Source organism: Nothobranchius furzeri, chromosome 10 (assembly GCF_043380555.1).
Source record: "Nothobranchius furzeri strain GRZ-AD chromosome 10, NfurGRZ-RIMD1, whole genome shotgun sequence".
Lineage (NCBI taxonomy): Eukaryota > Metazoa > Chordata > Actinopteri > Cyprinodontiformes > Nothobranchiidae > Nothobranchius > Nothobranchius furzeri.
In genome coordinates this window covers 28,380,913-28,393,762 of record NC_091750.1, presented here as the reverse complement: position 1 = coordinate 28,393,762, position 12,850 = coordinate 28,380,913, and the positions used below count along the sequence as shown (strand labels likewise).

At 45.7% G+C, this 12,850-nt stretch overlaps 1 protein-coding gene across 5 annotated transcripts in view; it reads right to left on the bottom strand.

The window, feature by feature from the left end:
* Positions 1-12,850, bottom strand: part of gria4b (glutamate receptor, ionotropic, AMPA 4b) — a 248,566-nt gene that overhangs the window by 100,727 nt on the left and 134,989 nt on the right. For all 5 annotated transcript variants that reach the window (XM_070555454.1, XM_070555453.1, XM_054731031.2 and 2 more), the window contains exons 5-6: positions 4,706-4,759; positions 4,406-4,564 (exon numbers count right to left, since the gene is read on the bottom strand). In XM_070555454.1, coding sequence (XP_070411555.1) covers positions 4,406-4,564; positions 4,706-4,759 — 213 coding nt within the window. The remainder of the gene's footprint in view (positions 1-4,405; positions 4,565-4,705; positions 4,760-12,850) is intronic.

The window sequence follows — 12,850 nt, the reverse complement described above, 5'->3', positions numbered from 1 at the left end:
CACAAATAACTAATGCCTCTCTCCAAATCAAGTAGCATTGGTAATATGCTAGTTTCGCATATAGCTCATGCTTTGGCCTCTGCTAGTCTCCATTGATAGCTTAGCTTAAAGCTTTAGCCTCGGCCACCATTAGCCTAACACAGGGGTGGGTAATCCTGGTCCATTGGAGCAAAGTCATGCAGGATATCAGCCCTCAAGGACCAGAGTTCCCCACACCTGGCTTAATGTCTAGTGCTAGCTATGGCCTTCACTCCAAGCTTTAAATACAGCTCAAGATGTGATCTCCATTGTTAGTTACCTACAAATAGCCACTGTTTACCTCAAATCTGCATTGTGTTTTTGTAAATTTAGAAAAAGCGTATGACAGGGTACCAGGAGTGGAGCTGTCATATTGACTCGGGGGGTGGGGGTGTTATGATGATGACCCACTCCCGTGACCCACACTGTGACCTCCAAATGAGCCAAAAAGGCAATACAAACAAATAGGGTTTTTGTAAAGTGCACTTTGGGACGCATTCTTGCACATGAGTGACGCATCATAATTATCCACACCTTTAGTAGTATACTTTATACTATACTGGTAAATACCACATAAATGTTTAATGTAGTTGTGGATCCATTTTCTTATATCCATAGGTGCAGAACAAAGAAACCTGGTTGTCTGTGTGTTGCTGAAGCAGATGTAGAGGCAATAATGAAGCGATGGCTCTAGCTCGCAGCAGATAGTGAGGGAGGGTGAAAGAGAAGGCTCCTTACTAAAGAAGAAGCCTCTTAAGCTCACTTTCTGGTGCTTGTCAATCTAAGGCCCTAAAAACCAGAACCAAGATCTTGAAATGAACCCTGAAGTTGACTGGCAGCCAGTGAAGCTGGAGGAGAAGCGGGGTGATGTGAATGTGTTTTGTCGATTTGGTCAGAAGCTGAGCACAGGCATTCTGAACCACCTGTAGACGGTTCAGGGAGGTTTTGCTTGAAACAAGTGAAAAACGAGTTGCAATAGTCTAAGCATGAGGAGATAAAGGTGTGGATAATAATGTCAAACTTAGAGCAGGACAGAATGGGACTCAGCTTATCAATGTTCCTGAGATGGAAAAAGGAAGAGCCAAGTGGGTGGGAGCTGGCAATCTGGTTGAGGCCTGGGGCGGTGGGTTACTTTGCTCGGCATTGGGTGGGGGTGCCTGCTCATCATCACCCCAGCAGAACAGGGCCAACTCTGGTGACCGAGGATGGTTTTACCACTCTTGACCCAAAGGGTTGACTCCATTCCTTTTATGGAGGAAACAGGCTATTATTTATAGTATAATAAAACTGACCTCTCGATGATGTTCAGAGGTTGAGTTATAAGCCCACAAATGTGTCATTATATCGGCCTTTAGAAACCACTTTGCCCGGTGACATTTGTGACCTGATTTGACCCTCTTAGGAAGGGTCTATCAGACTGACGTTTGGTAAGCACTTACATCTTATTGGTCCCTACTGTCCTCTACAATCTGAGCCTGATTGGACCTTCTACCTCTGAACTAGACCCAGAATATTACTAAAATCGTGCGTCAGACGACAAATTTCTAGGTGCCATTTAAAAACAATATATCCTTTTGACTCCAATTCTTTTGTGGAGGATACAGACCATGGATTAGAGCATAACAAAACAGACCTGGTCTTTCTAGGTTGTTCACAGCCTGAGATACAGTATAAGCCTGCAAAGCTGTAATCTGAAAACAGCCTTTAACTAACACATGGCCCAGTGACTTTTGGGACCTGGTATGACCCCCTTAACAAGGTGCTATCAGGCTGAACGTTGGTAAGCATTTATAACCTATTAGTCTCCACTTCACTGTAAAATGTGAGCCTGATTGGACCATCTGTTTATGAACTGGACAGAATAATAGTAAAATTGTGCGTCAGATGACATATTTCTGGGTGCCATTTAAAAACCATACATGGTAATGACTCGATTCCTTTTGTGGATAATGGAGGCTGTTATTCAGAGTCTAACACAACAGGCCTGATCTCTCTCCGATGTTCAGAGCCTACGTTATAGGCCCACAAATGTGTAATCTGAAATCGGCCCTAAAGTACCACTTTGCCCGGTGACCTTTGAGACCTCACTTGACCCACTTAGCAAGGTGCTATCAGGCTGAAAGTTGGTAATCACTTACATCTTATTTGCCCATACTTTCTTGTAAAATTTGGGAGTAATGACACATTCAGGCTCTGAACTAGTGTCAGAATTATGTAAAAATCATGCGTGTGAACACATAATTCTGGGTGCAATTTAAAAACCATACAATATTTTCACACCGTTCCTTTTGTACAAATAGCAGATTATTATCTGGAGTATAACTAAACAGACCGGACCTCTGTATCTTGTTCAGGGCCCCAAATCTGTGATATTGCATTTCTCACTAAGTGCAATTCTGCAAGGTGACCTTTGGAACCTCACTTGACCACCTTAGCAAGGAGCTATCAAGTTGAAAGTTGGTAAGCCCTTATATCTTATTGGCCCACAATTTCCTGTAAAATTTCAGGCTGATCGGACCTTGTATCACGGAACTGGACTGAAAATAAAGTGAAATTTGGCTGTACAACCACATAATTACAGCTGCCATTTAAAACCTATACAGTCTTTTGTCTCGATTCCTTTTGTACAAATAGCAGACAATTATTTACAGTAAAAATCTGACCTCTCTCAGATGTTCAGAGCCTGAGTTATAAGCCCACAAAGGTGGCACATTGCATGTCTCACTTAGTGCTATTGTCAAAGGTGACATTTGGGCACAGATTTGACACCCTCAGGAATATGCTATCAACCTGAAATTTCGTTTGCATGTATAGCTCAATAGCCTCTACCTTCATGTAAAGATTCAGCCTGATTGTACTTTCCGTCTCTGAACTGGACCCAGAATAATAGTAAAATCGTGCTTTGGACGACATAATTCTGGGTAAAAAAAACGAAGCAATTTTTCCACTCCATTACTTTTGTACAGGACACAGGGTGTTAGTTGGAGTGCAACAAAACAGACCGGACCTCTCTATCTTATTCAGAGCCAGAGATATAAGCCCACAAAAGTGTCACATTCAATTTCTCACTAAGTGCAATTCGTGTGTCTGCACACATAAATATACACACTTGTAATTACACAATCTGACCAGTGGGGGTGCATGACATAAACACTCCTCTGGTAGAAATACAGTCTTTTTAGGGCCATAATAATTTTACTGGATTTTACCACCAGGGGAATTATATAGTTATCCCATGTCTGTTTTAGTAAGACTCCGTACTGGGACCATGATTTTGGTCCTAACTCGTCCATCGGCCCCAATATGGAAGGTAGTTTTCCCGTCACTGGTCTCAAGAAGGGTAGAAATACAAGAATGCACACACGCGCGCGTGCGCGCGCACACACACACACACACACACACACACACACACACACACACACACACACACACACACACACCTTCCACTCCACTGCATCGTCTTTCTGAAATAGAAATCTTTGCTGGACACACATATTTGCTAAAGGGAGGAGGTTTGTGAACCGCCGCAGCGCGATGCCTTCTTGCCCCGTTGCCATTTGCAAACTGTGGCTGAAAAGAATCTAAAGTGGGTCAGTCTGTCACATCGCTGCATAGACAAGCAGGCAGTCCACGTAGATGCCTGATCCTTATCGATGTGTGTTTTTCCTTGGTCGAATTCCTCGTATTTGGCTTTTGTCTTTCTAAAAATTAATAAAACAACAAGGCAATATTCTTTAATTTTGGTATAATAGTAAAAAAACAAGCTGGATTCATAACAGATTTCATTTTCAGGAGTTTGCAGCTGCAAATTAAAGCAGAGAAGCTGCAGAAAAATATTGTGATTTTTTTTTTTGTAAACAGCATCATGTCTGGAAGCCAATCAAATATTTTACATTTTTAGGAGAATTACATTTTTACTTATTTTTTTCTGATGATCTGAACCTAAAACCAGCTGTCAGTTCTATGAAAAAAACATTTTTTCATTCATAAAGTGGAAAACAAACTTCAGGTTTAACTAAAGTTTGGCTTTATTCTTCATTTTAAGTATCTACAAAAAGAACTCTTAAATGTAAATTAGTTGCAAAAAGTTTGATGTTTTTGGTGAATTTTTGCAACAATAAATTTAGCACATTTAACAACGTTTTTAGTTTTGTTGCATGAGCTAAGTGCATGAATGTCTGAAAGTACTTTGCCCACCATGAATCCATGTTAACTAATATTGATGGTGTTTTTTTTTACGTGGTGACAAATTTAAACAGTTGCCATCTTTTTTCTTAATCTAAAGTCAGATAAAGTCTGTTTTAAAGCAGCTCGGCTCTTTAAGGCAGAACAAAGAATGCTGTGATGCACTCCTGGTCAGATTTAATCTAATTTTGACTTGCCATACCTTAGGTGGGGCGTCTGAGCCTGGATACTCTCTCTGATCCAGTTTATTCCAGCGCTGCATCAGTTTGATGACCATAGGGTTGCTGAAGTCCACCAACTGGAAGCCCGTCACGTTGGCTCCTCCATGCATGAAGCGCTCCAGGTTGATGTCCTTAAACCCCTTCAAGGACAACACGAGGGAAAAGTCATCATTTGATTTAAAATCTGCTCTTCCAGGTGAGTTCAAGCATAGATTAAATCATTGGTGGTAAATAACGTGAAAAACATTCAAGAAGACATTCAAAACGGTGGTTTTCCTCACCAGATTGGCCATGATGTAATGGTATCCTTTCACATGTTTCCCAATGCTAACGATCTGTGAGAAAGCAAATCAGAGTTAATCTGAGTGGATTACAGCATAACGTGTGTTAATTACTTTAAATGATGCACACGACAGGTGAGGGGAGGTGCGTTCAACACGGAGGTCCATCCAGCTTAATGTGAAGAAGATCCAACTTGGGTTTGGGTTTTGATTTGGAACAAATATTTGTTATTGTGTCAAAAATATTTGATGACACAAAAAGACACAATTTTGACTCCTTGTGATAGAATTTCATCAAGAAAACAGCCTGAAAGACGGATGGATGTCATTTCCTCACAGCTCAGACTCCAACTAAAACAAGTAGTCTCTAACTAGTTGCTAACAATCATCGCACAATGACGAGAACGGAGCACGAAGGAGCAAATTTTAAGGTTTTACACAACTTCTCAGACCAGCAGCTCATGGTTTTGTCCAGATAATAGAGTCCTGATAGAAAGTTAATCACTAAAATAAAAGCAGTCTGTTCTGAGCAAAAGACGTCTCTGCTGATGTCAGCAGAAAAATAATGATGTGAACAAGAAAAAGAAGTGTTTTCTGTTCTGTCGCAGGCTGGGTTTTTAAAACTCTCCTGCCACTGAATCAACATTAATGAGCTGCCGGAAGCTGAGCCCACATCTCGCTGTGACTCACTGGCTGCGTTTTCTCACCAGTTTCATCACTAATCGGATTAGAAACGCTGCCGTCTCACAGAGTGGATGAAAACTGAAGGATGGAGTTTTTACCCACGTACTAACTTCATCTAATCTAAGGTGATGTTTGGATATTTTTATATTTATAATCAGGTAAAATGAAAGAAAACCAACAATTAAAGTGACGCTAAGTGTCAATTGTTCTTGGTTTTATTGTTTCGTAATTTATTGAAATTGAAATGAAATTTGTAAATATTTAATTAAAGAGACACTTTGCAAATTTCCAATCATTTAAAATTGTTTTTTCGAGCCAAATGTGCTAAATACCCAGCTGGGGTATTTAGTTCCGGTCCTGGTGGGCACATTTTAGTTTTAACCCTGCTTCAGCACACCTGATTTCTATCAGCAGGTAATAACATACTTCTGCAGAGCCCAATGAGCTGCTGCACAGGTGATTCAACCACCGAATCAGGTGTGATGAAGCACACTAAACATGGATACGGCCCTCCAGGACCAGAATTGAATACCCCAGCTTTACAGGGTTAATGAAAGGACACCCAGTCCCTATCACCCCCTGTGGCCAGAATTGACCAATTGCAACTTCAGACCGGTGGGCCTCTCTGTTGGGAGTTAAAGAGATTGAGCTGACATACCTGGTGCTGCAGCCTGGTGTCAAACTCCAGTCCTTGAAGGCCGCTATCCCACATGTTTTGGTGTTTTCTCTGTTCCAACACACCTGATTTCAATCAGCGGGTGATTACCAGGCTTCAGCTGCACAAGGGAATCAGTTGTGTTGGAGCAGGGAAACATTAAAAAGATGCAGGATACCGGCCCTCGAGCACCGGAGTTCGACACCTTTGTTTTAGATCATGAACACAGCTGAGGCTCAATGAGGAGATAGGTTTTGCTTTCTGATCTACAAACGGACATTAGGGGGTGCTAAAAGCACGACAAAACTGCCTAGCTCAAAGTGAAACATTTGTTAGACTCACAGTTTAGTCAAATTAATCACAAAATAAATAACGTTTTAAAAAAATCTGTAAAAAAATCCCAACACCTCACATATGACTAAGGTTTAAATCCCAAGATAAGCAATCCTGTTTTTCTGTTATCGAATAAATTTATGAACATTATGGAAATCATTTGTCTTCTCCAGACTGCTGCAGCCCTCAGCCTGGCCTGCCAGACTCGCCCTCTGTCGAGTTTACACAGAGGACACTCAGAGGCAGAGAGTACCACGAGGGGAGGGACTAGCCAGCACAAAAATAACCAATCAGAAAAAAGGTGGAAATGACGACTGTATCACGCGACTCTGTAATGTTTTTAGCTGTAGTCAAAAATGGCGTCTGGCGACGGTGCAAACGTCTTTCTTTAGAAGAAAGGCTTTTAGCTCTTCTTCTCGTGATTTTAAAAACATGTCCAAGTCATTCAGAGCAGAGGAAAGAGCCGCAGTGAATGCCGCTTCAAATGCCATCTTCGTTGTTTATGAGAATCTGAGCGTCGCCGTGTGTGACGTATGCTGCTCAGCGCTGATTGGCTCGGGTTAGAATTCTCAAGAGGCGGGGTTATTTTAGTGGGAGCGTTACCCGGCCCTTTGTTTCCCATAAGGAAGCACTGGAATGGCTGGCCAGGCCAGGCTTTAGTCAGAAAAGACTTCATCTGTATTTAACTTAAATATTTTGATTTAAAATAAAACTGACTTGTGTAAAACAGCAAACATGCTCCATATCAGAGGAGAGAGGCTAAAGTGAGACTTTATTAACATCTGCTCCACTTTTAACCATTTTTAATCACATAAACAGACTCCTCACTTAATTCACTTTAACACAAATCAGCTTCCACCTTATTATGTCCTGATCTGCAAACTGGGCAGGTTTTCATCTGGAGTTTGCACTGTAACATCTGATTTCTTCAAAGCAGTGAGATTTGCTGACCCTGCTGTTCAAAATATAAAAATTAACAACTAATTAGGGCCAATTTAGACATCTGCATCCCATTTCTGGATCAGGATCATTAGTTAGTTCAGTGCTGCAGAAGTGATATTGGTGTGAGGTGTGGCTCGGTTTAGCTTGGTTCAGCCACCTGAGAGGCAGAAACACACCTGTACACATCTGCAGGGTAAAGTGACAGATGTCAGGCAGGAGACTCTCTGAATTATTTAAGAAAACTGGAGAACAAGCAGAAACCCGATGGAGGGATGAGGCTGAGCAGGAGGAGGAGGAGGAGGAGGGAAGGTGCACATCATATTCTGAGTGTGCTTATGCCAACAGCCATGGAGATCAAAACAAGTTCAAACCTTTTCCAGTTAGTCTGAAAACAGTAAAACAGGTAAACAGCTCTTTGAAGATGATGCTTGGGGCTCCTGTCATCAACAAATTACTGATAAAGTTTCCACTGAACCCAACAGTTGAGTTAAAATTGAAAATATATTTAACCTAATTATCATGTTTTCATTCCTGTCCATCGGCCTGGGTGTAAATGAGAGGAGGTCTGAGTCCGCTCGTCTAATTGAATTATCCTTTAGAAGAAACCAACCTGAGCTCAGCTCAAAAACACTAACAGAAAGCCTAAAGAAGAGTTAAAATCAGGCAAAGAGAAAACTTATTTAGCTTATTTTACTAAAATAAATCCCATCTTAATGCCCTTTTCAGGTTTTTAGTGAGTGGAGGTTGTGATTAAAGGGGACATATCGTGCATAAGTCAGTGTTTGTATCATTTTCTGCTGCCATGTGCTTCTCTACTGATTTCAAACGTGAAAATGACTCCTTCCGTTGTGTGTGAGTGCTTGGTTTCAGGATTGAGTGTCTAAAAAGAGCCGTTTGAAAAAGTCTCCATTTGTGACATCACAAACGGGGAATTTAGCATAGAATCACCTCTCACATGCAAGAGAGCTGTTGCTGAATGAAGAGCAACTGTACTCTGAGCTTCTCAACGTATAGCAGCATGATTTGGAGGATGGGTGAGCATGGCCAGCTCCAGCTTGGTTTCTTAAAGTGACAGAGTCGGCTTATTCTAGAAGGTGTTGGAACCATATGAAATAAAACAGCTGAAATAATTTTATGTGAGACAAATTTAGTGAAAGTCTCCTCCTTGAACCGTCACCTTATCGTGGTGGAGGAGTTTGAGTGCCCTAATGATCCTAGGAGCTATGTTGTCTGGGGCACTTAGTGCCCCTGGTAGGGTCTCCCATGACAAATTGGTCTTAGGTGAAGGGTGAGACAAAGAACGGTTCGAAGGATCTTTCATGGCGGTTAAAACGAAGAGTCGGAGTACCCGGCCCGGAGGGTTACCGGGGTCCCACCCTGGAGCCAGGCCTGGGGTTGGGGCCCGTGAGCGAGCGCCTGGTGGCCGGGCTTTCGCCCATGGGGCCCGGCCGGGCCCAGCCCGAACCGGATACATGGGCTCGTCCAACTGTGGACCCACCACCCGCAGGAGGAACATGAAGGGTCCGGTGCAATGTGAATCGGGTGGCAGACCAAGGCGGGAGCCTTGGCGGTCCAATCCCCAGACAAGAAAACTAGTTTTTGGGACATGGAACGTCACCTCGCTGGCGGGGAAGGAGCCGGAGCTTGTGGCAGAGGTTGAGCGGTACCGGATAGATATAGTCGGACTCACCTCGACACATTGCATTGGCTCTGGAACCCGAGCCCTGGAGAGGGGTTGGACACTCTACTTTGCTGGAGTTGCTCCGGGTGAGAGGCGGAGGGCTGGGGTTGGCTTTTTGTTAGCCCCGAGACTCTCTGCCTGTGTGTTGGGGTTTACCCCGGGGGACAAGAGGGTAGCTTCCTTGCGCCTTTGGGTCGGGGAACGGGTCCTGACTGTTGTTTGTGCTTATGGGCCAAATATCAGTTCAGAGTACCCACCCTTTTTGGAGTCCCTGGGACGAGTGCTAGATAGTGCTCCATCAGGGGACTCCATTGTCCTGCTGGGGGACTTCAATGCTCACGTGGGCAATGACAGCTTGACCTGGAGGGGTGTGATTGGGAGGAACGGCCCACCTGATCAGAACTCGAGCGGTGTTTTGTTATTGGACTTCTGTGCAAGCCGCAGTTTGGCCATAACGAACACCATGTTCGAACATAAGGATGCCCACCGGTACACTTGGTACCAGGGCAGCCTAGGTCACAGGTCGATGATAGATTTTGTAGTCGTATCATCTGACCTGCGGCCGTATGTTTTGGACACCCGAGTGAAGAGAGGGGCGGAGCTGTCAACTGATCACCACCTGGTGGTGAGTTGGATCAGATGGCAAGGGAACATGCCGCGTAGACCTGGCAGACCCAAACGCATAGTGAGGGTCTGCTGGGAACGCCTGGCAGAAGAACCTGTCAAGACGGTCTTCAACTCCCACCTCCGGCAGAGCTTTGACCACGTCCCGAGAGCAGTGTGGGACATTGAGTCCGAGTGGGCCTTGTTCCACTCTGCGATTGTCGAGGCGGCTGTTGCTAGCTGTGGTCGTAAGGTGGCCGGTGCCAGTCGTGGTGGCAACCCCCGTACCCGCTGGTGGACACCAGAGGTTCGGGGAGCCGTCAGGCTGAAGAAGGAGGCCTACAGGGCATGGCTGGTCTGTGGGTCTCCGGAGGCAGCAGACAGGTACCGGATAGCCAAGCGGGGTGCAGCAGTGGCAGTTGCCGAGGCAAAATCTCGGGCGTGGGAGGAGTTTGGTGAGGCCATGGAGAAAGACTATCGATCGGCTCCAAAAAGGTTCTGGCAAACTGTCCGGCGCCTCAGGAGAGGAAGGCAGCAACTCGCTCACACTGTTTACAGTGGGGATGGGGAGCTGCTGACGTCAACTGAGGCTATAGTCGGACGGTGGAAGGAATACTTTGAGGAGCTCCTCAATCCCACCAATGCGCATTCCGAGGAGGAACCAGAGCTGGGAGGCCTGGGGATGGACTGTCCGATCTCGGGGGCAGAAGTTGCTGAGGTAGTCAAACAACTACACAGCGGCGGAGCCTGGGGGCGGATGAGGTTCGTCCTGGGTATCTCAAGGCTATGGATGTTGTAGGGCTGTCATGGTTGACACGTCTCTACAACATTGCGTGGTCATCGGGGGCAGTTCCTAGGGAGTGGCAGACCGGGGTGGTGGTCCCCATCTTTAAGAAGGGTGACCTGAGGGTGTGTTCCAACTATAGGGGGATCACACTCCTCAGCCTCCCTGGAAAGGTCTACTCCAAGGTACTGGAGAGGAGGGTCCGATCGATAGTTGAATCTCAGATAGAGGAGGAGCAATGTGGTTTTCGTCCTGGACGTGGAACTGTGGACCAGCTCTATACCCTTGCAAGGGTGATGGAGGGGGCATGGGAGTTTGCCCAACCAATCCACATGTGCTTTGTGGATTTGGAGAAGGCTTATGACCGTGTCCCCAGGGGCACCCTGTGGGGACGCTCCAGGAGTATGGGGTGGGTGGCTTTCTGTTAAGGGCCATTCAGTCCCTTTACCAGAGGAGCGTGAGTTTGGTCCGCATAGCCGGTAGTAAGTCGGACCTGTTCCCAGTGAGGGTTGGACTCCGCCAGGGCTGCCCTTTGTCACCGGTTCTGTTCATCACTTTTATGGACAGAATTTCTAGACGCAGCCGTGGTGTGGAGTGTGTCGAGTTTGGTGGCAGGAGAATCTCGTCTCTGCTTTTTGCGGATGATGTGGTCCTGCTAGCTTCATCCAGCTCTGACCTTCAGCTCTTGCTGGGTAGGTTCGCGGCCGAATGTGAAGCGGCTGGGATGAGGATCAGCACCTCCAAATCTGAGACCATGGTTCTCGACCGGAAAAGGGTGGCTTGCCACCTCCGGGTCGGGGGAGAGGTCCTACCTCAAGTGGAGGAGTTTAAGTATCTCGGGGTCTTGTTCACGAGTGAGGGTAGGAGTGATCGGGAGATCGACAGGCGGATTGGTTCGGCGTCTGCAGTGATGCGGACGCTGAGCCGATCTGTCGTGGGGAAGAGGGAGCTGAGCCAGAAAGCCAGGCTCTCGATTTACCGGTCGATCTACGTCCCAATCCTCACCTATGGTCATGAGCTTTGGGTAATGACCGAAAGAACGAGATCGCGGATACAAGCGGCCGAAATGAGTTTCCTCCGTAGGGTGGCCGGGCTCAGCCTTAGAGATAGGGTGAGGAGCTCGGACATTCGGGAGGGACTCGGAGTAGAACCGCTGCTCCTCCGGATCGAAAGGAGCCAGTTGAGGTGGTTTGGGCATCTGGTCAGGATGCCTCCTGGACGCCTCCCCGGGGAGGTGTTTCGGGCATGTCCTGCCGGCAGAAGGCCCCCGGGTCGACCCAGGACACGTTGGAGAGGTTACATCTCCAATCTGGTCCGGGAACGCCTTGGGGTCCTGCCGGAGGAGCTGGTGGACAAGGCCGGGGAGAGGACGGCCTGGAGCTCCCTAGTTGGGATGCTGCCCCCGCGACCCGGACCCGGATAAGCGGAGGAAGACGAGACGAGAGACAAATTTAGTGCAAAGAAGGTCATAAATGTTTTAAATCAACCATAGAACTAAATGTCAAGTAGGTTTGGATTTCCTGTCATGTTTTCTTTTATAATCTAAAAAAATGTGAATGACAATAGAAGAAAAGTTTCTGAATGATGCATGTTTAACAAAATCATGCAAACGTCTAAAATAGGACCTAAGACATGTATCTGAGGGTCCGCCCTTCATCTAAGCACCGTTAAAGAATCACCTTAATGACCATAAAATTCAATTCTAAGATACTTTATTAATCCCAGAGGGAAATTAGAGTTTCAGTACACACAATTCTGAGATCAGACATACATGGGCAAAGACACATGACAAGAATTGGTGACTGTGGTCATTCGCAACCCTGAGTCGCGCTACCTTAATAGAGATCAGAGGGTTTACATGAGCATCGGTTCAGGTCAGGGGTCAGCAACCTGTTCCCATCAAAGAGCCATTATTACCCGTTTCCCACAGTAAAGAAAACACTGGGAGCCACAGCAGCCGCGGCATTGTGGGCGGGGCCTACCCTCAGACAGCAGAGCTGCTTTAACCAATCACAACAGGTGACAGCAGCCAGTACCGGTCGCTCGTGTACGTCAAAGTTATCTTTCATAAGACGATAATCAATAAAACGATTTATATAAAATGGATCCAGAAGTTGTAGCCCGTCTCTGCCTACAATATTTTGATATTTTTCACCCTGTTGGTGGTTTTACTGAGCAGGTGCCCCTTTTGTCGTACGTTTCTTTTTAAAACATGTTTAGACTGTTCAGAATACAAATCCAGGCTCTGTCACGTTTGATTGTTGTAATTAAACTTTGTAGGTGGGGAAGGTCAGAAAAGGATCCGATCATTTTGTTTTTCCCTCGTTTACAGTGACGGATATAACGGCGCAGTGCGCCCGGCTCTGGTGTTAATCGTTTAATTTTGTCTCTTTGCAACAATTTTCACAAGAAAACAGAACAGTTAAAAGCAGGGCTTGTGTTGACCGGACAGTTCCTGTATTT